The 24917-nt window shown below is 38.3% G+C and overlaps 2 protein-coding genes and 1 long non-coding RNA gene across 7 annotated transcripts in view; 2 read left to right on the forward strand and 1 right to left on the reverse strand.

The window, feature by feature from the left end:
- Positions 1-10297, forward strand: NIPSNAP3A (nipsnap homolog 3A). 2 transcript variants are annotated; one of them, XM_019948983.3, is made up of 7 exons: positions 55-192; positions 1121-1206; positions 2727-2937; positions 5022-5180; positions 6683-6832; positions 9269-9355; positions 9445-10297. In XM_019948983.3, exons 3-7 carry the CDS (start codon positions 2811-2813, stop codon positions 9519-9521), a joined length of 600 nt encoding a protein of 199 aa, XP_019804542.1. In that variant the 5' UTR covers positions 55-192; positions 1121-1206; positions 2727-2810; the 3' UTR covers positions 9522-10297. The 2 variants fall into 2 exon arrangements, with proteins under 2 accessions (XP_019804541.1, XP_019804542.1); XM_019948982.3 differs by lacking the exon at positions 1121-1206 and having other exon boundaries at positions 1-192.
- LOC109552383 (uncharacterized) overlaps positions 9775-24917 on the reverse strand; it is a 26574-nt gene continuing 11431 nt past the window's right edge. For 3 of the 4 annotated variants that reach the window (XR_002179186.3, XR_002179187.3, XR_012332614.1), the window contains exon 4: positions 23627-24915. This is a non-coding gene — a long non-coding RNA (uncharacterized lncRNA). Of the gene's footprint in view, positions 19509-23626; positions 24916-24917 lie in introns of those variants that run through there. The other variant, XR_012332615.1, reaches the window with a different exon arrangement.
- LOC101323669 (protein NipSnap homolog 3A-like) overlaps positions 18774-24917 on the forward strand; it is a 10169-nt gene continuing 4025 nt past the window's right edge. Inside the window, exons 1-3 of the mRNA XM_004324970.4 lie at positions 18774-18912; positions 21684-21894; positions 23747-23905. Of these exons, the coding sequence (XP_004325018.1) occupies positions 18853-18912; positions 21684-21894; positions 23747-23905 (430 nt within the window). The 5' untranslated portion in view covers positions 18774-18852. The remainder of the gene's footprint in view (positions 18913-21683; positions 21895-23746; positions 23906-24917) is intronic.

Here is a 24917-nt window from a genome sequence, read left to right on the forward strand (position 1 = left end):
AGGAGCCGACCCGCCCCGAGCCTGCGTCCGGGAGTAGTGCAGGCGCCGCTCCCTGCTAGTCGGGAAGCCACAGGAGAAAGAATTCAAGGAAGAATACCGGCCGCTGCCCTTCTCAGCGCTCGAAGCCGTGCCATGCTTGCCCTCCGAAGGAGCCTGACTAAGGCTCTGGCCGCTCGAACGCAGGCGCCTCAGGTACTGGCCGTCCGAGACGCGCCCAAATCGTTCCCTGGGGGAGGGGCGGGGAGGGGCGTCTGCGGGAAGAGCGCGGGCCGCGCATGCGCCTACGGGCCCAGACCTGCCAACGTGGTTCTGCTGCCGCAGAGCCGACTTCTAGTACAAGTCTCGGAATCCCGTGGCGGCGGACCCCGGGATGCGCGGCAGGAGGAAGGGTTCCGTTAGAGGAAGACCCAATGCCAGGGTCGCCTCTGGCCGGCTCGCAAACAATCGTGGACAGGGGCCGTTTCTAGCCTAGGTACCCGGAAGCGCTGTGGCCGCATTGGGGCCTGTGCTAGACACTGGTCCGGCCTCTCTTACTGATTTGTGTTTTGACAAGCCCCTCCAGACTGAAGGGGCAATAGGACAGGCCTCCCCCTATTAAGCGAAATACACAACCTTCCAGCATTTTGCAGGCAGAGAACCTTTAAGAGGGGGCCCAGGGTGCAGGTGGTGAAGCATCCTGCCCAGATGCCACTGTCTCCTGAGGTTGGTGCCCTAGTCAGGCAGTGTCAGGACCCTCGTAGCAAATATGATGATGACAACTTATTTAATCTGGATAAAAAATGTACAAAATAGATTATTGTGATTCAGCCTTAACTGTCAGGAATTGGCCTATTCTGTGAATCTAACCTAGAGGTTTTTTCCTTTTGGTGTTTAGGCTTTTACTTCTTTCTCAAAGAGCAGTAAGAAGGGGATTATAATCTACTCTAGAGACTGACTTTCTGGTGAAGACTAAAGAGGAACCATTAATGGCCCCTTCACCCAAGATCAGCAATACAGTCTTTATTCTGATTCTCTCTATTGGGGCAGGACCAAGAATTATTCCTTAGAATTTTACTCTGAACTTTGATGTTATTAAATGTCAACCAAAAAAATGAAAAAAAAATGTTTCTGACAAACCTAGGGGAAGGACAGGAATAAAGACGCAGACGTAGAGAATGGACTTGAGGATACAAGGAGGACACGTTCTTCTGCCAACGATAATAAAATGTATGCGTTTGATCACATATTTTGATCTCCAAATTCCCTGAAAAGCAACTTAAAAAGCAATTGTTACAAGTACCCTATTGGCCCATTTTCTGATATCTGATATATTTTATTTATAATATTTTTAAACTATAAATACTAGGCAGTTTTTATTTGCTTAACATTCTGTTAGTAAAGTTTCGTAAGATGGCACAAAAAGAATATCTGTCAAATACAGGGGCAGCTGCAATTGTTTTTGATGGCAAGCTTAAGTCAGTTGGGCAATAAGAGTATAACTCATCATAGACATGGAATGACCTCAAGAGAGATTATTATAATTAAGCCTTATACACAATTAAGTAAAATATATGCATTACTGTGTTTTGTAAACAAAATATATGTCAGAGGAAGAAGCCTACTGTTTTCCTTTGACATATCAGGTAGTCAGTATAAGCCCAAAATTCATCAATAGCCTTATAAGTACCAAAACTACTTTAATAGATAATTCTGGTATAATCAGCTTCAGGAAATGTGCACATGCTAACCAAACTTATGTACAATGGATATGTAAACTAGAATGCTATATGAATGTATATGTATACGCATGTGTGTATATACATATATTTGTATATACATATATATATATATATACACAAACACATATACATACACAAAGCATCTACTGAAAGTTAAGTTTACTCAGAGAACCCAATTAGAAATTTACATTGTGAGCATATGACTATTACAAAAGTAATGAATGGTTCTTAAGGGATATTTCCATCAACCTGCTATAATTGGGTGGATTAAATGCCCTTCCTCAGGTTGCATATGTAATTAAACCCTAATAATTATTCAGACAATTCTGACTTACTGATGTTTCCTTTTTCTAGCATTTACACAGGCTATCACCATAGTACAATGCAACTGGCTAAGTCATAGTTTCCTATTACATTAGTTACACTCCTGTCCTATTTTTGACTAGTGGTCCACTTCACTGGATTTAGAAAATACTTCTACCTGACCAGCAATTTCCATTGTTTTAAGAACGTAAAAAAAAAATTAGTTTTCTGCCAGTAAACACATTGTCATTGTGCCAGCCAAAATACCTGTATATGTTAAAAAATTGTTTTAAATGCTTAACTCTAATACATATGCTATTCAATATAGATGGAATATTAGCTAAATAAGGGATAATAAACTATTTGTAAAATTTATCAGGATCCTAACTATTTGTAAAATTTATTAGGATCCTAATTGTCCTTTGGTAAAGAGACTGACCCAGTGCCTTCTTAGGAGCTTCTCATGGAAAAGTGACTAAAGGTGGAGCCCCTGCTAGGAAACAGTAGCTATATATTTAGAATGTTTAAAGCAGGCATCTTTATTGACATATCTCTAAACAAATTCAGTGGAGAGAGGACAACAGAAGTCGAAACAGATTATGAGTTTAATGAGTGTCCCTTGTTTCCAGACTCAGATTTGTTTGTAACATAATATTATAAGCCCTACCTTCCCCAAATATTTCAAGTTGCCTTATCTTTCTTCAGGTGTGCTCATCTTTTGCTACAGGCCCCAGACAATACGATGGAACATTCTATGAATTTCGTACCTGTTATGTTAAGCCCTCAAAGATGAATGAGTTCCTGGAAAATGTTAAGAAAAACATTCATCTTCGGACAGCTCACTCTGAATTGGTTGGATTCTGGACTGTAGAATTTGGAGGCAGAATGAATAAAGTGTTTCATGTTTGGAAGTATGGTATGAGTCATCAGCTTAAGTATTCAGTACAGATTTTCATTCAGTTAGATATTACATGAGACTTAGTTCTTGGATCTATGTTACTATAAATACATACAGGTTAGGTAAAACTAAAAAAGCAATACCAAAAAAATTAATTCAGTGATTATTCTTCCCAACAGTATAACTCTTAACAGCCCATTGCTGGAACCTTTGTATTATCATATGAGAAGCAATATTGGGAAAATGTGGCATCTCCAATTCCAAGTCATAAAATTCTAAGCTAGACTTTAATTCTAGAAAAAAAAGTTTAGAATGGCTTACTGTAAAGATTTTTTATGAAAAATTTAAAGCAGTTAATGCAAGAACCAGAGTGAGTTAGGATCATAAAAGAAAGTAGAATTATTTTTTCTTTATATTGAAGCTATAGCTGGATCAATGTTTTAGCAGAAATCATTCAAACATCTAGGGACTTTAGGGAAATAGAAGTTGATAGGGGATGATAGTTAACTTTGAAGCCCTCACCCATCCTTAAGATTTAATAATTTTGTTATATTTCAGGACCACTTTGGGTTTTTTTCTGCCCCCAGAGTTTCAAGGAATTCACTGTCATTATACTAGGCTAGGGAGGTAAAGGAAAGGAAGTGAGTTCTTTCAATATTGAAGTTGACCAACCCCTGGTTTACAAGAAGAACGGTTACAGGAATCCCTAGCATGTTTAACTCCAATATTAAATTTTTGTGAAGTCACATCAGGACTTGATGATATCTAAAGAACTTTTAATAATTTCATTTAGTGTTTGGTCATCAGTGTCCAAAGTTAATAGTCATATAGTACTTTAATATGAAAAGTACTCGTTCTGTATTTAACGTGGCCATAGTTTAGGGGTTCTCCCTGTTGTAATAAAACAAACCCCATTAAAACACAATTTATGGGACTTCCCTGGTGGTGCAGTGGTTAAGAATCTGCCTGCCAATGCACGGGACACGGGTTCAAGCCCTGGTCTGGGAAGATCCCACATGCCGCGGAGCACCTAAGCCCATGTACCACAACTACTGAGCCTGCGCTCTAGAGCCCGCGAACCACAACTACTGAAGCCCACACGCCTAGAGCCTGTGCACCGCAACAAGAGAAGCCACCACAATGAGAGGCCCGAGCTCCACAACGAAGAGTAGCCCCTGCTCGCCACAACTAGAGAAAGCCCTCACGCAGCAACAAAGACCCAACGCAACCAAAAATAAATAAATTTATTTAAAAAAACACAATTTATACTTTAATGCACCACCAGCTGAATCACGTCTCATTAAGAAATTACTCGTAAGGTCCTGATATAACTTACTAATGCTTTAAGAAGGCTGTTATTCCTTATCTGCAATGTAAACCATAGAAAACTCTTTTACCATTAGTCTTATAAGGCCCTATTAGTAAATATTAGTACTAGGCCCATGTTAGTAACATATGGGTAACAAACAGAAGAGAAATAGTACTGGGTAAAAAGAATGGATGACAGTAATTAAGAGAATGAGCACTATTTCTTTGGAAGCTGTTTGTTCAAAGAAGAGGCTGAAAAAGCAAATCTTAATTTCATTTATGTTCAATTTAATTCAGTTATACCTTGACCTGACCACTCATCACCATCACCACTGACAAAGAAAAACAGTCTTTTTCTAAACTGGCGCCATAATTTAAATGCCTCAATAAAATTAATAAGAATAGTTAACAGATACTGAGTACTCACTAGGTGCCAAACACTGTTCTGAGCTCCGTTCATGTGCTAATTCATTTAATCCTCACTTCAGCCCTGGAGTTAAACAGACACAAAGATTCAATAACTTACCTAAGCCTTACAACTACCTACTAAGTGGTAGAGCATATAAAGCCCATTACTATATGATATTATCAGTTGTTTACATTCCTACTCCCCTTTTAGACCATGAACAGCTTGGGGACAGGTGTCACATTTACTTATGTTGGTATCTCCAGTGATATAACACAGTCCTTATGTGGCCTCGATGAACATTTACTAAACTGAATGAAACCCAGAAAAAGTACAGGTGGTTTTAAATCAGACATTTTTATTTTTCTTACTCCTTTTCATCCCATAGACAATTTTGCTCATCGAACTGAAGTTCAGAAAGCCTTGGCCAAAGATAAGGAATGGCAAGAACAATTTCTCATTCCAAATTTGGCTCTTATTGATAAACAAGAGAGTGAAATTACTTATCTGGTGCCATGGTGCAAATTAGAAAAACCTCCAAAAGAAGGTAAGTCCTTCCGTCTTAGTCACTGAATTTTGATGGAGAAAATATTAAAGATTTTAAGCTATAAAAACTAAAGTTCTACTGGAAAAAAATGAAGTTAATCTTTTGCATAATATAGGAACATATGTTGATTGTTGAGATAAAAATAAGTTGGAGCTCTTAGCTTATTCTTAAAAATTGAGCATTAAATAATGGAGTGTTTTTCCAAATTGGTATCATACTGATACTTAAAGTTTAGCTATATTATAGAAAAAGTTGACATGGTCACTAAAGGTTGAGAAGCTGGGCCTTGGGAGCAGAGAGCACATGTGGGTAGATGAGGGATAGTGTATGATATTTTGTCATAATTTTTAAATATTACAAACTTTTAGATATAAAAGTATTTTTCCATAAATTACTACTAATCTCAAAGAATGAAGTACAAATTTGCTTATAAAATTTGACTGTTTGGGGGGAATGAATTAACTGGAACTGCCAAGCTGTATTACTGTAGTCTAACTTTTATGTCTTCCTCTTTCTTATTTCTCAGTTTGAAAATAATTCCTAAAGATTTGTCTTCTTCCTGATTTCACTTCTTGCTGACTTAAAGAAATTATTACCTCAATCCAGTTTTAAACAAAGGTCAGATTAGAAAAAGCATAAACTAATTTAAATTTTATTTTATTTCCCCCATTATTCCCAATTCTGTAGTGCATTTTGGATTACAAGAGATTTGAAAAGTCTTATTTAGATCCTTATCCACCTAGATCCCCTCAGTTTTAGGCACCATCTAAATGAACTAGTGGGCTTCAAAGACAATGTCAAATCTTGGTTCTCTTCCTCTATGTTATTCATGATTCTTCAGTAACTTTTGCATGTTTTTCCTTTACTTCTCAAATCTGCTGGTCCCCTAGTTTCTTTCTGTCCACCCACCCTATACTTCCACCCAGAAGGTAAAATACTTTTCAAGTATTTACCTGGATATTATATACCTGGAATAATAAAACCACCTCCTTTAGGGTTTGTTTTGCCTCAAAAACTCTGAGACAGTCACTTCAGGTCCATTGTTTGCTTGCTGTTCCTGGTAGAAATGGAGACCTATAGGGGGAAATTATATAAAGCAAAAAAGTAGTAGAAGTTGGAAAGAAGAACAGAACTGTAAGAGATTGGAAAATACTTTATTCATTTCTATTATAAAAGTGTAAATGCAGGCAGCTAAAAGGTCCTATTCCATTATTTTCTCACGATTTTATTGATAAATTTTATAAATTAAAAATATTTTTAAAATATTAAAAATATTTCTTTGTTCTCTATAAGCTTAACAACTCATCCTTAAAGTAGGCCAAGGACTTTCTAAACATAAAAGCACAGTGCAAATTATTAATAACTATGTCTACATAAACATGTATATGTATATGACCCTCCAAATCTATATATAGATTAGCTTTCCACTGGAACCAAACTAGACAGGATTACAAATTGCTTGAATGTGTTCAGTAAAATACTTATTTTTCTCCCTATTCCAGGAGTCTATGAACTGGCTACTTTTCAGATGAAACCTGGTGGGCCAGCTCTGTGGGGTGACCCATTTAAAAGGGCAGTTCATACACATGTCAATCAAGGCTACACAAAATTAGTTGGAGTGTTCCATGCAGAATATGGAATACTCAACAGAGGTACAGTTGTCCATCTCTCTATGAAATTGCAAAGTATATTGGTGATTTACTCTTAAGTTCCTTGGGTCAGTTTGTCTCTCTTCTCATTATTGAGTGTATTTTACCTTTTATTGCCAAATTTTTAGTTTTTTGTGATTTTAAGGGTTGAGTAAACCTGTTTTAAATCTTATTTATTTAGAATATTAATACCTTATGAAGACCTTTGCAAATATTGAACTGCTTTTTTCTCTGATACATCAAAATGATAAAATTTTTAAAACTGGAAAGAACCTCAAGAAATCACCTATTCCTTTCATAATCTTTTTTTCACAATCTCTGAATGTAGTTTTATTGATTTTTTTCCAGTTGACATAACATTGTAATTGACATAACATTGTGTAAGTTTAAGGTGTACAACATAATGATCTGATATATGTATATATTGTGTGAAATGATTACCACAATAAGTTTAACATCCATTACCTCACATAGTTACAATTTTTTTTTCCTTGTGATAGGAACTTTTAAGCTTCTCAGCAACTTATTTATGTTATATGTGAAAGTTTGTACTGTTGTACCATTTGTGATTTTTTTAAATAATATTACTTGGGTTGTTTTGGGGTGAAAAGTAATATATAGTTATTGTAAATATTAAAAACATGGACAAGCCCAAAGAAAAAAATTACCCATTTCTCACTACTTATATACACATAGTATGTATACCATATTGATTTATTTAATAAAACACCTATTTGGGATATTTAACTTTTCAAGTTGAAAGATACTCCAGTCAGGATTTCAGAGGGTTTTTATTTTTTATTTTTTGTGGCAAACTCGAAAAATGCTTATAAAGTTTATCTGAGAGGATAACTAAGACTTTTAATATTTGAAAACTCATAATATCCAGTTGCCTCCTCATATTCTGCACTTCATGTCTAATGGACATCTCAAACCTAACATATCCAGAGTTGAGCTGATCATTGCCCAGAAATTCAATGTTTAATAATATATTGTAAAAAAAAGTTGGACTGTGCAAAAATAGATGTTTCTTTAAGTTGGAAAGTACATGAAGAGGAGAAAAATTATGACAATTATTAGATGCCTTTCTCACACCATACACTAAAATAAAATCAAGATGGATTATAAATATCAATTAAAAAACTGAATTCATAGAATTACTGAAACAAAATATAGATAAATTTATTTAATAATATGTGAGAACAACATTTCTAAGCCAAAAGCAAATGAAGAAACTATGAAGGAGAGAAAAGAACTGATGATTTTATTGTACAAAGGCTCAAATTTCTGTGCATACCAAAAAAAACATAAATGAAATCCAAAAGCAAAAAGAAAAATAAAAGCTTATGCAAAGACGACACAGATGACTAATATATATTAAAGAAGTTGCAGATTAAAACAATAATTGGATGTCATTTTTTACCTAATAAAAACATATTATATAGATATAGTATTGGAGGGGTTGGGGACAAACAAGTACTGTTGTACTACATAGGGTTGTATTGGCTTAATCTTGCCCCCCTTAATAATTTGGCAATAAAATAAAAAGCTTAATTTTTTCAACTGTTTTTGCCAACATTCTAGGAAATATGAATGTTTTTAGTTATACAAGAAGGAAATTTGAAAGGATATACAATATATAATCACATTTGAATGATGACATTAAAGGTTTTTTAAATCTCTAATTTACTATAATAGACGTGTAGAATTTTTATTTAAAAAAACTACTGAAATGTGTGTACACACACTTTTTAATCTTAAATTCATTCTCAGTGTACTAGGAATATGATAATATGCTGAGTATAAATCAGTACTTCACTTCTGGAGGATAGTGTATAATATATACACTGTACATTTGTAAGTGTACATATGTAAGATACTCTTTGGTTCTCTCAATTTAAATTTTAGGAGTTTATGTTAAGAATATAATCAGATCCAGACTGCCTGGGTTTGAATCCCAGCTCCACCACTTAAAACTCTGTCACCTTGGGTGAGTTACTTAACCTTACTGTGCCTTAGTTTCCTCATCCATAAAATGATGATAATAATAACATACCACTGAAGGTTATTATGAAAACTAAATGAGTTAATACACACAAAATGTAAAACCAGGCTCAACATGCAGTAGGCACCCAATAAATGTTAGTAGAAGTTGTCATCAGCATTGCTCTTATTATGTACATGTACTGCTGCTCTAATGAAATTTATGTCAGCATTATTTATAGTAAGGAAACTTTGGAAACAATGTTTATAAATTTCTCTCCCAGATCGCTCACCCCTCTGAAATCTTATCACTAATATACTTAGTGTTACCCTGTTGATAATCACTATTTTTATTTAAAGAATAGGAGTTACAGTTTCTGATTAATGTTTCTGTCTTTCTTATTTGAGCAATGCCACAGTCTTTAGAATCTATTTCTGGTTTATTTATTTCTGCAGTTCATGTTCTTTGGTGGAACGAGAGTGCGGATAGCCGAGCAGCTGGGAGACACCAGTCTCATGAGGATCCCAGAGTTGTGGCAGCTGGTAAGCTATTTCACTAAGCACAAGTTATTCTTAGAACAAATCTGATTTAGTCAATAACTTTATATACCTTCTTATGAATTTTTTTCCAGTTCGGGAGAGTGTTAACTTCCTTGGGTCTCAGCAGAATATGCTTCTGATTCCTATGTCATTTTCACCATTGAAATAGTCTTCCACTGATAAATGAAGCATTTCATTAAGTGCCATAAGCTGTGTCTACTAATGGTGCTTAAATTCTCCCAAGAGATTCTCACTTTTATTTGATGGAGGTGGTAAGTTAATTTGCTATGTCCCTTGCATATTTAAAAGCTACCTCTGTCCACTATCACCACCACGTCAGTAAACAGTCTGTTCCTTTTTGCCTAGGCATTTCAGTATCTGTCATACATTAAAAATAGTTGCTATTACTATAGGATCTTGACTTTTCATTTGTTTCCAAATATCTTTTTCTCTATTTTGACAACCCTCTGCTTTTATAGCATTTTCTTACATTCAAGTGATTCTTTCATTTCCATAGCTGTGATAATATCTTTAAAATATTTGTATACATTATTAACCTTTTCATCATGTCTGTTTTTCTGAGATTTTAAAAGTTTTTGTCCATTAAAGTTTATTTTATACTACCAGATAGGATTCATAAAAATATTAAACATATTTCTTTACTATGGAAGAGTACAATGTTACCTGGGTCATCTGTATTAATTATGGTTTTCACATTAATAATTACTTACCTGGAAAATAATGTTATTAGGTCTTGGTATTAAAAGTTATTGATGACCCATTGGTTTATATGCTGCAGTATCTTCGTTTACAGTTAACTTTACTAATTTTTACTTCATTTTAAATCACTGTTTAACAAAGGTACTTGGTCATCTGTTTGTTTTAATGAGATATTTATGGTTATGGAAATGTTTGCCCTAATAAAAGCCTATATATACAATCTGATTCTTTCTATTGTGTTTTATATTTTTAATCCTCATCTCTGGAGCTACTGTTGTGTTGCCATAAGGTAATGAGACAGTAATAATGTACTGTCTTTATTGTAAATATTGTCACCTCAAGTAACCTTACAAGGATTTCTTCAGTACCATCCCAGACATACTAGGATTTTCTTACTAACGACTTTAGTTTTTATTTTAGTTGAGTGCCTCAGCCTTCTTAAACTAGATTTGGCACTTCTAAGCTCTCCTGGTACTTGTACTTACAGCTATGTTATTTTATGTTTCTAACATACTGCAAAAACAATAAATTACAAATTAGCTATCTATGGGAAAACTGAAAAACAGGAAGCACGGTCACCTCTCACTTACCTGGTCCTCAGGAATCTGAAGGACAGATGAGTTCCTAGTAAGGCAAAGAACACCCTGACTCTGAAGGCTAAAATCTATCAGACATGGTAGAAGCACTGGCTTTAAGTTTTGACTAAGAGTCTTCCACCTCAGTTTTTTGAAAAGTTGTCACTTAGGGAATGAGGTGGTGGTGGTATGAAGTGCAGTGTGTGTGGACGGATTTCCTCTGGCGTGAGATCAGCCGTGTGCTTAAGGCCATGTTTGGTCACATCAAAGTGTACAACTGGGTCTGCCTTTTCCTCTTTCATTCATCTTTGGACTAGCTAGAACATTTCCTGGTGATGGCCAGGGGCCCTTTCATCCGTCCAATCCAGAGCCCTATTGGAGGTTTATATAGCAGCGGCAGACCAGCATTCTTACCATGTCCTAGACAGAATTGGAGAGCCAGTAGAATGATAGGCTTCACTCCACTGATGAACTACAGGTGCTTCTATTTGCTGAAACAACCCTGGATCAGGAACACGACAAAGCTGGCCGGGACAGAGGACATCGCAGAGATGACACAGATGGACGTAATTATGTTCACTAACATGTTCTTCTTGCAAAGAGAAGGTCAGTGAGAATCTGAGCGTTCATTGATGCAACCGAGCACATGTGTCTTTATGGGGCAGAATTGGGACAGAAAACAAATCAAGGACAACAATGACACATGTCCCTCAAACATGTACCACAGTGTGACCAGACTCTGCCCACAGAGCCCAGGCTCTGCCATCAGCCGGCCACCAAGGGCTGATCCACTCTGCTCTCAGCAGGGCCATTATAGCAAGCCAAGGAGAGCCCCAGCAACTTATTCTGAACAACTATGAAGTATCAGAATAGACCATGAAGTATCATTCTTTATGGTTACAAAAGGTTTTCAGGGAGCAGCACCGTTGACTATGCCTAGCAAATTCTTTTGTTCACTGGAGTTATACTGATGAAGAGAAGAGCTCTTATTTTAAAGAAACGCAATCAGGAAGGACTGCTTTAAGTTTTCAACACCATGAGTTGCATGCAATCAGTTGATGCAATCTGAGCGTTCATTGATGCAACTGATGCAATCAGGCAGACACACACGCAATATCTGAAGTATAGCCCAGGGAAAAACACCGGCTCAATAAATAAAATAAAATTATTTTATTCAGAGTTAAACCATCATTTTCAGGTCAATAACCTGACACTTCAAATGCGGAACTGATTTCTCTGAGTTCATGAAAGAGTGCAGTACCAAAATGAAACTATTGAAAGGGGTCGGAGAGGGAATTTCCTGGCAGTCCAGTGGTTAGGACACTATGCTTCCACTTCAGGGGGCCTGGGTTCAATCCCTGGTCAGGGAAGGCCTGGCCCAAAATAAAATAAATAAATGGAATTTAATTTAATTATTTAAAAAAAATAAGAAAGAGGTCTGAGAGTGGCCTAATGGGGTTCACTCTGGTTCACTGTTTTTGACATTATAAGAGCAGCAGGTTGTAAATTCTCACATACACAAAGGACTGCTTTGGTTTGAAAACTTAATAAATGCAGAAATATTAGTGTGAAATTACTCAAATAAGTTAAACTCTTCTGGCTGTAAATAAATTGGAAAAAAACAATGTATAGCATATTAATCTAACAGAAACAAAAATTCTAACAGAGTCTTGTTATAAGAACGGTCTTATACACCCTTTATACAGGGTCATATAAAATTTCCATTGACCTATATAATTATTCTGTAGGAGATAAGCAGAAACAATAATTGCCATGCTCCACGTATAGGATCTACACTTTCAAGTATTAACTGGAGCTCAGTCTTGAGTGGCGTAAGATCACTAAATGCCAGTGATGGCTTTGTATTTTAAAAAGTCTTAAACAATAAACTGTTAGGTGACCATGTTTACCTGCCAGCTACTCCCATGTACCAACTACTCTGGGCCCCCTTTTCTGACATGTTTTGGGATGGATACTGTTACTTGCCGAGCTTCAAGTGTTCCTTCACTTGCTTGATGGCATCCTTAACTTTGACTTGGAGGACATGATTGAGAAGTACTGGCACCCCGAGAAACCTACCATACCTAAAAGTACAGCCTGACATTAGAACACTGAGAATATGAACACAGTATCGCTTTGTAGCAGATAACAGCATGAGTCTGTACATGCTTCATTTAGATGAATTCCCTCTTTAAAGGAAATCTAAAGTTAGATTTGGTGAAAGTTATAGCTCAATCTCCTCTGTTGGATTCTGGCAACCTCTTAACTTCTATTATTTCTGCCCAGGGGGCTAACAGAAGCTAAATGGGGAAGGGGAGGAGGCTGGGCTTGATTATAGACAAAGTTAGGCATCTGAGATGTTAAAGAAAGCATACTCATTCATCTCACAGATGCTCCTCCAACTATGGTGGCTCGGGCCTGAACTTGGATCGTAGGGTAAACGAATGGGGAGTCAGTCTGAGCAGTGAGGGATACTGACCAGAAAGACCTGAAGGACTTATACACAGGCCTTGGCTCTCTCCCAGCATGAGAGCCACTGTAGATGTCCCAGACTACGCTGCTCAGAGAGCTATGTTGTGAGGCAGCCATGTAAGTTATCTCATTTTCCTGAAGGTATGAAGATTTCAACGATTCTTCCTTCTTTTCTTCTGAGTACCACCTATTCCTTCAAAACTCAGAGGGACAAATGAGTTGAAAAGCAGTGAAAGTAAATGCTTTTAATACCACTTCTTCCATCCAAGTCCTTCGTGGGTCCATGTAAAAAGCCTGAGAAACTGTCCTTAAATCTGTAGGACCCTTTATGAATCTGATTTGGGAGAAAAGTGTAACTAAGATATGAGACTCACACTTTGGATTAAACTAATTAAAAACAAAGTTATTTACTGAGATATGACTGAGCTAGAAGCTTTTTAAATTCAAAGTAAACTGAGCATATGTGTCTTTATGGGGCAGAATTGGGAGAGAAAACAAATCAAGGACAACAATGACACATGTCCGTCAAACATGTACCACAGTGTGACCAGACTCTGCCCACAGAGCCCAGGCTCTGCCATCAGCCAGCCACCAAGGTCTGATCCATTCTGCTCTCAGCAGGGCCATTATGGCAAGCCAAGGAGAGCCCCAGAAAATTATTCTGAACAACTATGAAGTATCAGAATAGACTGTGAAGTATCATTCTTTATGGTTACAAAAGGTTTTCAGGGAGCAGCACCGTTGACTATGCCTAGCAAATTCTTTTGATCACTGGAGTTATACTGATGAAGAGAAGAGCTCTTATTTTAAAGAAACGCAATCGGAAGGACAGCTTTAAGTTTTCAACACCATTTGAAATTCCTTCTCCTCACCCTGCAACCTGGATGCTCATAAGGCAGCAGAGAGACATCAAAAGCAAGCCTCTTGGGCTTCCCTGGTGGCGCAGTGGTTGAGAGTCCACCTGCCGATGCAGGGGACGCCGGTTTGTGCCCCGATCCGGGAGGATCCCACATGCCGCGGAGCGGCTGGGCCCGTGAGCCGTGGCCGCTGAGCCTGCGCGTCTGGAGCCTGTGCTCCGCAACGGGAGAGGCCACAACAGTGAGAGGCCCGCGTACCGCAAAAAAAAAAAAATAATAAAAGCAAGCCTCTTCCTGAAATCATTCTCAGAAAAAATGGCTCACAACTGTTTCCCACACTCAGAGTTTCAGAGGATGTCAGAGTTGTAAGACCCACAGAAGTTTTATGGGCGAGCCTCCCTAATTCAGCGGTGAGGAAACAGGCCCAGGGACTCAGCGTGACCTGTCCAAGGTCACCAGCTCATCTGTGGCAGAGGCAGAGATGAAGCTGGGCTTGTCACAGTCTGTCCCGTGACACCACCACTGGGGGAGAGTCCACAGTGTGCCTTCCACAGCTCATTGATCCAGAGTGTCGTATTCTGGTTGGACCTCGAACCAGTAAGGAAACTAGGCTGACTTCAAAAGAGAGAAGCAGGCTAAGCTCCCTCAGATACAGGAACAATGTGCTCCAAGGCCCCTCCTCTCAAAACTCACATGCTTTTCCCTATGACAAGAATCATGACTGAAAGAGACCCTCCTGACACGGCAGGTCACCGATTCCTTCTCCCCAAGCCCACCCTGCACCCCACCTGAACGGTCACACCCTGAAAGTGACTCACTTGTGGAGGAGGCAGCCCCCCAGCCCCCAGGGGACACACGGGCAGCATCTTCTTGATTCTGTCGCTGCTACACTGGCAGGCGGGGGAGGGGTTCTCCATCGTCCAGTTCCCGTTTCGGAAGAGCTCCGTGATGGTCTGGGGGATGGGGGTGGTGGTCCACTCCTCCTCCCCCACCGAGCAGGGCATGTCTCTGCAAAGGGACGTCAAAGGTAGGAACACCCAAGAGGGCCTGGCCCCTCCTATTGCCTCAGAGCACAGGACCAATCAATAACAACTGCAATCATGCCTCTATCCCCTCACCTTTTGGTTATTTGATGCCCCTCTCCCTGCTGCCATAGGCTTGTAAGCTGCAGACTCATTTTACGGTTAGGGGTGATGGAACACAAAGAGGGCTTAAATACTCATATACTGAACTCAAGTCAATCCAATCTACTGCCCATGTCTTCACTCAACAAACATTCACTGAGCAGCTACTGTATGCCAGACACTGTTCTGCATATTTGAGAGTCTGGGTGAATAAGAAAAAGTGCCTACCTTCAAGGAGTTTGCAATCCTATAGAGAAATTGGACAGTAAACAAATAAGTATATCACTTAGCCAAAAATAAAGCAGTGCATGAGGAGAAGAGTGACTACGCTCCCTGAGAAGGTGATAACTTCTTCCAAGGCATAAACGATTAGGAAAAACAAGCCAGGAAAAGATTTGGGGAGAAAGAACACTATGAGCAAAGGCAATAGAAAGTGTAGGTACAAAGTCCCACAAAAGAAATGAGCTTTTACGTTTAAGGAACAACAGGAAGGCAGTGGGGCTGGAATGTGTTGAGCTGCGAGGGAGAGTGGTGGGAGATGAGGAGAGGGAGGCGGGAGCCACAGGACACAGGCCTGCGAGGAGTCTGCATTTCATGCTCAACGTGCTGAAACCTGGTGGAGAGTGTCAGGATGCACTTTATGTTTCAAAACGAGTAGAGAATTGGGAGGGGCACAGTGAGTAGGGGTCAGAGTTGTTGGTACATGAAGAGCTAGGTTGTCTGCAAGCACCCCAGGTGACCAACGACAAGGCCTTTATGCCTGACTTGGGCTCTAAATTACTGTGTAACCATCAACAAGTCACTTGCCCTCTTGGAGCTTATTTTCACCACTAGCAAAATAAAAGTGTAAAATTACTTCTTTCAACAAAGTATTTCTAGTGTCCCTTTCAGTTTCAAAATTATACAATTTAATGCATTTATTTCTGAGAAATTTATCCTTAAGAAAGTGAAAGATTCCAATGATGCCCCTGGTTCTAATATTCTGGGGGTTCAGTGCAGAAATTAATCTGAGTGATTAATTCTATGGGAGAGTACTATAATGAGATTCTCTCATTTAATTATTCTTACAACCCTAGGTAGTAGTTTAATTATCACCAATAACAAAGTAACAGAGGCTCAGAGAAACTGAGTAACTTACCCAAGGTTACACAGCCAATAAGTACCAGAACCGGACTCATATTCTTTATATCACTCACACAGTCTGTTGAGAAGAATCTATGCAGACTCCTTCCCTTGATTTTATAGAGAGACAAGTCACATACAAAGAAGCAGGAATCAGCATGCCATGAATTTCTTACTAAAAGCTATAATACAATGGAGAATTGCCTTTGAAATTATAAGGGAACATTATTTCCAATGTAGAATTTTATGCCCAACCAACATATGAATCAAGAGGTTTGGTAGAATAAAACATTTTTAGAAATTCAAGTCTCGAATAAAAAAGCTACCAAATCCTGGCAACAGGAGGTCCAACACAAGGCAAACAAGATCCCCCAGGATATCAGTGAGAGGAGATCCCAGAATTACTACCATGCTGTCTTAAAAAACAATTAGCCCACACTGGAGCAAGAGAACAAAGGACCCCCGGAAGATAATGCCAGAAGATGAAACTAATAAGCTGATTAATGGGTTTAAGCATATTGAGAGGAAATTTATTTAGGCAAAGAATTTGGTGTTTAATAAGTGATGAGTATAATGAAAATAACAGAAACAAATGAAAAAGAAATAGTCACTCTCCTATTAAGATCATAGGTTTAAGCCACAAAGCAGTGGCTTACACTAGAAACATTTTCTCTTGTAAAAAAGAAGTCCAGAGATAGGCAGTTCAGGGCTCCTAGTATGGTGCTCCATGGTGTCAGAACCTAGGCTGCTTCTCTCTTGTTCTGCCATCTTCAGCATGTGGTTTCTACCTCATAGTCCAAGAACTCAAGCCATTACTCCAAATTCCAGCAAGTAGAAATAAGAAAGAAACAAAGAGGGCGAGAACCACTCCTGCACTGCTTTAAGACCACTTACAGTAGGTCATAAATGCATTAACACATCCCACTGGCCAGGACTTAGTCACATGGCTGCACCAAGCTGCAAGGGTTCTATTGCTAATTTTCAAAAAAAGTGGGGTGGGAGAAGAATGGCTATTGGGAAATAGCTAGCAGTCTCCGCTACCTCCCTCCAGCACTTTCTATTCTCCACATCCTACTTGTTTTTACTCATCATATTTATTAAGCCTTGACATATTTTTCCTTCATTTGTTTTTGTTTCCACTAACCTAGAAGCTCCAAGAGAACACGAACTTTGACTTTTGTTCACCTCTGCACCCCAGTTTTTGGAAAAGTGCCTGAAGCATAAAGGAGTTTAATTAATATGGGTTGAATGAGGGAATGAATTGTTAATTCTAGGGGGGAAAAGCCTCAGAAAATAAACTTAAACATAAGGATCCAGTCCAGACACAGATGATGTTTTTTGTCTTGCTTGGTTAGAAATGGATGCCCATCCACTAGAAAAACTGACTCATCACCCTCTGGAATTACTAACTTTAAAAAGCCTCCCTTCCTCTCAACAGATGATTCAAAAGTCTTTGCAAAGGCACAAACAATACAACCACAGACAATAGCCTTGTAATAATTCCCTAGTCTTAACAGTATAAGCAATATTACTTCAATGTGTGCATGAATGTAATGATTGTGTAATTGGATTTAGTGTATTTATATGTTTAGAAGGTAATGTAATTAGTAATTATGTAAGCATCAATATAATCAAATTAATAACGTTACAATTAACTATTCTTAATGTAAGCATTATCAGATGCAGGAAAGGAAGTGTATTTTGGGGTAGTGGTATGTAACAGACCTAAATCCTCATTTTCCAAGCAACAGACACTATCTATAACTGAAAATATCAAGAAACACCAGAAAAGGCATATAGTGACATTTACATAATAATAAACAAGCTCTACAAGAAACAGCTGAAAATGTTGAAAGTTAACTACTCTGGGGACCAATTTCAGGACTAAGAAGGACAAGATCAGAGGTCTGCTGTTTTGCTTTTAAGGTTTAAAAACTATTTGATTCAAACTATATATATTTAAATTTGAATTTTCGAATGTAGTTCGGGGCCCCCATTCCTCTGAGCTCCTGAGAAATACAATCATTATTAGGAGCCTTACAAGGTCATACTGGGGGTGGCAATAGGGAGAGAAAATGCACTTAATGAACAAAAGGGAAGAATCACTAGTCTTTAGCTACACGTGAATCACCCGACTAAAACTGACCGCTGCAAACACGTCCGCGATTTAAAATGCAAAGCATGACGCACACACGCATCCATATTGCCTTCCCAATGATCATACACACTCTCATTCTACACACGAACTTTTACTGATTGTATGCAAGAGCTCTTGGAGATGAGGCGATGTGTCCAGACAGGTGGTACAGGAACGACCTCAGCATTCAGCTAATTCTAATATCACTCTTGACGATGGGGGTGAGAACGTTTGGGGAAACAAAGGAGCCAGGAAGGGCGAAAGGTGACACCAAAAGGCGTTTGGAGCCGGCCCCGGGCGGACGCCTTACGCACTGGGCTCTCCAGCCGCGCCCCAACCCCGGGCGTGAGGCGGAGCTGACCCGCGGATCCCCGCCCCGAGCCTGCGTCCTGCATTTGTGCAGGTGTCGCTCCCTGCTAGTCGGGAAGCCACAGGAGGAGGAGTTTAAGGAAGAATCCCGGCCGCGTTCCTTCTCGGCGTTCGAAGCCGCGCCATGCTTGCCCTCGGAAAGAGTCTGACTAAGGTTCTGGCCGCTCGGACCCTGGCGCCTCAGGTACCCGCCCCGGGGACGCGCCCAAAATGATCCCTGGGAGAGGGAAGGGGAGGGCCCGGGAGGCGCACCACCCGACTCGCGCTCTCTGACCTGGGAGCCTTGTGCTGCTGCCTACTTGTAGAGCAAGTCCCAGCACCTGGAAGTGAGGACCCTGGAGCGCGCAGGAGAAAGGGTGCCCTTAGGGGAAGACCGGCTGCTTGTGTCGCCTACGGCCGGCTCGGGAACAACCATGGATGGGGGGCTTTTCTAGCCTGGGTGCCCGGCGGCCCTGAGGCCACCCCTGAAACGCCAGCTGCTGCGTTCTTGCCGCCCCACGCCTTTGGGCTCGCCGCGCTGGTCCCTGTGCCAGGCGTTGGTCCAGCCTCTTCTACTGACTTTTGACAAGCCACAAGCCTCTCTAGACTGAAGGGTGAAGGAGAAAAAGGTCAACCTGACGCTAGCAAGAGAACGGGCCTCCCACTTATACATGAAATAAAACTTCTGAGCATTTTGCAGAGAACCTCCGAGAGGGGCCCAGGGTACAGGTGGTGCAGCATCTGCCCAGCTGCCACTGTCTCCTGCAGTCTGTGCCCAAGTCACGCAGGGTCGGGAACTTCCTAGAAAATATGATGATGACAACCTCTTTAAAGTTAAGTGAGAAATGATGAATTGGGAGATTGGCATTAACATATAAAAAGTAATAAGAATTAAATAAATTTAAAAAGTTAAATGAGAAAGGTACAAAATAGATTTTTGTGATTTGGCCTTAACTGTCGTGGATTGTCCTGTTTTGTGAATCTAAGCTAGAGATGTTTTGTTGTTGTCTTTTGTTGTTTAGGTTTGTACTCCTTTCTCAAGCAATAGGACAGGAAGGGGATTTACATAGAGACTGACTTTCTGTAAAGACTAAAGAGGAGCCATAATGGCCCCATCACTCAAGATTAGCGATACAGCCTTTATCCTGAGTCTCTCCACCGGGGCAGGGCCAAAATTATTCCTTACAACTTTATCCTGAACTTTGACTTTACTAAATGTCGATCAAATGCTCTCTTATAGGTGACTTGGAAGTTATTGCTGCTGAAAATGAGCCCTGACATGAATATAAGGGAGCTTGAAGTACTCATGATTCTTCTCCCAGCACAGTTCTAAGTTTCTGCCCTGCAACAAAAATCACTTCCCCCCAGCACACACATTCTTATCTCAACTGCTGTTTAAGCTTTCCCTGGGCTTCCTTTGCTACTTGTTTCTTTCTCTTGTGAAAGATAACAAAATTATGTGCCTTGACCACATACTTGTTTCCAAGTATCAATACAAATTCCTGAAAAATCAACTAAAAAAGCAACTGTTACAAATACCCACTGGCTCATTTTCTGATATATTTTATTTATAATACTTATTAAACTATTACACCAAGTAGTTATTTGTGTAATATTGTCTTATTAGAATTTGGTTAAAATGACACAAAAAAACATGTCCACCAAAAGTAGGCGTAGCTGCAGTTGTTTCTGGTGGGAATACCTGCTTCCATTGTAAGCTTAGACACTTGGGCAATAGGAATATAACTCAGAGGGGACATGAGTGGAATGAACTCAAGTAGCTAATTATAAATATGACATTATGCACAATTAAATCACATATATAGGCAATTGTGTGTTATAACCAAAAATATGTCAGAGAAAGGAGCCTACTGGTTTCATTTGACATACCAGCTAGTCAACATAAGCCCCAAATTTGTCCATAGCTTTGTTTGTACCAACATTTGTATTAGATAATTCTGATTAATCAGCTTCAGGAATTAGCACATGATATCCAAAACTACAATAACATGAAATTGTAAACACAAATGCCATATGAGTGTGTGTGTATACACGTGTGCATATACGTATTTACATACACACACATTTGCATTCACAGGGCATAATTTCTGGCAGGTAATTTCCTACCTAAAGTTAAGTTCACTAAGACTCAGAAGATTAAACATAGCAAAAATTTATATAGTGACCGTACCTCTAATACAAAAAGAACTAATGGTTCTTAAAGGATATTTCCATCAACCTAGTTAATTGGATGGATTAAATGCCCTTCTCACACTGCATCTATAATTAAACCTAATAATGATTCAGTTCTGACCTGTTGATTTTTCCTTTATAGAATTCATACAGTCTACCACCATGTTATAGTGCAATTTAATAGATTATGGATTCCCTTTAACATTAGTTACATCCCAGTTCTATTACTTACCAGTGATGTACTTCATTGAATTTGGAAAATACTTTGACCTGAACTGAAACTTAACATTTTGTAAAAAAACCTAAAGAAGATCTTTCTGCAAGTAAACGTATTTCCATCATTACTGCCAGAACACCTGTATATTTTATAAAGTTCATTTAAATATATAACTGTAACACATATAGTATTGACTAAAGATAGAATATTGGATAAATAAGGTAAACCATTTGTAATTAATTAGAATCCTAGTTGTAGTTCTTGGATAAAGGACTCTCATTAAGACCCTAGTGCCTTCTTATGATTAACTTTTCATGAAAAGGTGGCCTAAGGCACCCCTGCTAGGAAGCAGTAGCTGTATATTCAGCACACTTAAGACGCCTTATCTTTATTAACATCTTTATTAACATCTCTCAGCAAATTCTAAGGAGAGATGACAACAGAGGTACAAACATGGAGTATGAGTCTAATGAGTGTCCCTTCTTTGCAGATTCAGATTTGGTTGTAACATGATATTATAAGCCTTAAGTTCCCCAAATACTTAAATTTGCCTTATGTTTCTTCAGGTGTGTTCATCTTTTGCTAAGGGCCCCAGACAATACGATGGAACATTCTATGAGTTTCGTACTTATTGCGTTAAACCTTCAAAGATGAATGAGTTTCTGGAAAATGTTAAGAAAAACATACATCTTCAGACAGCTCACTCTGAACTGGTTGGATTCTGGAGTGTAGAACTTGGAGGCAGGATCAATAAAGTGTTTCATATTTGGAAGTATGGTATGATGTTTCCAGCTTAAGTATTCAGTATAGATTTTCACTCTTTTAAATGTTACATGACACTTACCTCTTGGGTCTATGTTACTATAAATACACACAGGTTGAATTCAACTTTTAAAGAGAGGAACAACAAATACAACAACAAAAAATGAATTCAGTGATTACTCCTCCCACTGGTGCCTCTAACAACTTTTGCCCAATTTCCTATGTATCATCTTTGGGAAAGTGTGACATCTCATATTTCAAATCATGAAATTGTGAACTAGCCTTTAATGCTCAGAAAGAACACAGAATGGTCCACTGTACAGATCATTTATGAAAAATTTTAAGCATTGACTGCAAGAGCCCAAGTGGGTAGAGATCATAAAAGGGAGAGTTATTTTTTCTTATTATTGAATCTGCAACTGGATATCAGGATTTTAGTAGAAACAATTCAATATTTCTAATTTAGGTTAGTTGAGGTTCATGGGGATAATAGTTAACTTCCAGGCCTCACCCAACTCAGACTGAATAATTTGTTAAATTTAGGGAACCACTTTTGTTAGTATACCCCAAGGTTTCAGGGAATTCACTATCATTATGCTGCTCTAGGGAAGTAAAGGCAAAGGAATTAGAATTCTCCCCATATTGAAGTTGACTTACTGCTGGTTTAGTAGACAACGAAGAACAGGTTACAGGAATCCCCAGATTGTTACTCCAGTGTCTAATCTTTCTGAAGTCCACATAGGACTTGATGATATCCAGAGAACTTTTTTTTTTTCCCAGAGAACTTTTAATAATTTCATTTATGTCTGGTCATCAAAGTTAAGAGTCATAATAGTGTCCAAAGTTAATATTCATCACATTATTGTGAAAAGTGCTCATTCTATATTTAACATGGCCATAGTTTAGAGGATTTCCCTGTTGTAATAGGACAAACCCCATTAAAACACAATTTATGCTTTAATGTGCAACAAGGAGAATTATGTCCCATTAAGAAAATTACTAGTAAGATCGTGATATAACTTACTTAAGCTCTAAGATAGATGTTATTCCTTATCTCTAGCATAAACCATAGAAAACTCTTTTACCATTAACCTTAGGCCCTAATAATAAATATAGTACTAGGCCTATATGTTATTAAATGTATATACCTGTTTGGGTAACAAACAGAAGAGAAACAGTACTGGGTAAAAAAAATGGTGTCAATAAGTAAGAATTAGCACTGTTTCTTTGGAAGCTGTTTGTTCAAAGAGGCTGAAAAAGCAAATCTTAATTTCATTTATGTTAAATTTAATTCAGTTGTACCTTGACCTGACTACCCACCACCAGCACTACCGAAGAAACAGTCTTTCTCTAGACTAACACTATAACTTAAATGCCTCAAGTAATATGAATAAATAATATATATGGAGTACTCACTTGGTGCCAAACATTGTTCTAAGCTCCTTTCATGTACCAATTCTTTTAATCCTCACAACAGCCCTGGAGGTAGATACTATATCATTATCCCTATTTCACAGAATAAGAGACAGGCACAGAATGATTCAATAACTTACCTAAGTCTCACAACTACCTACTAAATGGTAGCACCTATGCAGCCCATTACTATATGACATCATTGGTTGTTTACATTGCCACTCCCCTTTTAGACCATGAGCAACTACTTATGTTGGTATCTCTAGTGATATAACATATTGTCCTTATGTGGCCTCAATAAACATTTGCTAAATTGAATGAAACCCAGAAATAGTACAGGTGACTTTATTTTTTTATTGATGTATAGTTGATATACAATATTATATATGTTAAAGGTGTACAGGTGATTTTAAATCAAAAAGTTTTATTTTTCTTACTCCTGTTATTCCCATAGACAATTTTGCTCATCAAACTGAAGTTCGGAAAACCTTGGCCAATGATAAGGAATGGCGAGAACAATTACTCATTCCAATTATGGGTATTACTGATAAACAAGAGAGTGAAATTACTTATCTGGTGCCATGGTGCAAATTAGAAAAACCACCCAAAGAAGGTAAGTTCGTCTCTCTAAATTACACTGAATTTTAATGAAGAACATACTGAAGATTTTAAGCTATAAAAACTAAAGTTCCGTAGGAGAAAGTAATCCTTTGTTTTTATATCGGAATATATTGTGATTATAGAGATAAAAATGAATTTGAGCTCTTTGCTTACAATTAAAACAATGAGCATTAAATAATGAATTTTTTTCCAATTTGGAAAAACTGTTAAAGTTTAGGTATGAATATGAAAAGTTTACATGGGAAGAAAGGTTGAGAAGTTGGGGATCTAGAACACAGAACACATGTATAGGTAGGTAAAGGGAAATGTATGATATTTTCTCATAACTTAGTATTTTTTTTACACAAATTACAGTTAATCTAAAAACAGTAAGTGTATCTTTGCTTGTAAAACTGGGGGGGATGGATTAATTTAAACTGTTAAGCTGAATTACTGTAGTTTAACTTGTTTTCCTCTTATTCCTCAGTTTGAAAATAATTATTAAAGATTTATCTTCTTGCTGATTTCACTTTCTTACTGACTTAAGGGAAATATTTACCTCAACCTAATTTTAAACAAAAGGCAGACTTTTTAAAAGCATAAACTGATTTAAGTTTTCTTTCCCCCATAATCCCAACTTCATAGTGTATCTTAGATGACAAGAGATTTGAAATGTCTTATTTGGATCCTATCCACCTGGACCTCCCCTCAGCCTTCAGCGCTGGCTACATGAACTTAGTGGCTCCTAGAACAGTGTCACATCTTGGTTATCTGCCTCTGTGTTGTTTATAATTCTTTAGTTGCTTTGTACTTTTTTTCCTTTTACTTCTCAAATCTACTTGTTCCCTAGTTTCTTTTTTTCTACCTGCTCCATACTTCTGACCAGAAGGTAGACTGATTTTCAAGTGTTTACCTGGCTATTTAGGAACAATAAAACCACCTTCTTCATCTTTTTTCCCGTCAAAATCTCACATATCACTTTGGGTCCTTTGTTTGCCGGCTGTTCCTGTTAGAAATGGAAACCT

Source organism: Tursiops truncatus, chromosome 6 (genome assembly GCF_011762595.2).
Source record: "Tursiops truncatus isolate mTurTru1 chromosome 6, mTurTru1.mat.Y, whole genome shotgun sequence".
NCBI lineage: Eukaryota > Metazoa > Chordata > Mammalia > Artiodactyla > Delphinidae > Tursiops > Tursiops truncatus.

Bases quoted from the DNA above. Each gene is read 5' to 3' on its own strand.
- NIPSNAP3A (XM_019948982.3), top strand. From the start codon at position 133: ATGCTTGCCCTCCGAAGGAGCCTGACTAAGGCTCTGGCCGCTCGAACG. The intron at 193-2,726 runs GTACTGGCCGTC...ATCTTTCTTCAG, and splicing joins CTCGAACGCAGGCGCCTCAG to GTGTGCTCATCTTTTGCTAC. The intron at 6,833-9,268 runs GTACAGTTGTCC...TTATTTCTGCAG, and splicing joins ATATGGAATACTCAACAGAG to TTCATGTTCTTTGGTGGAAC.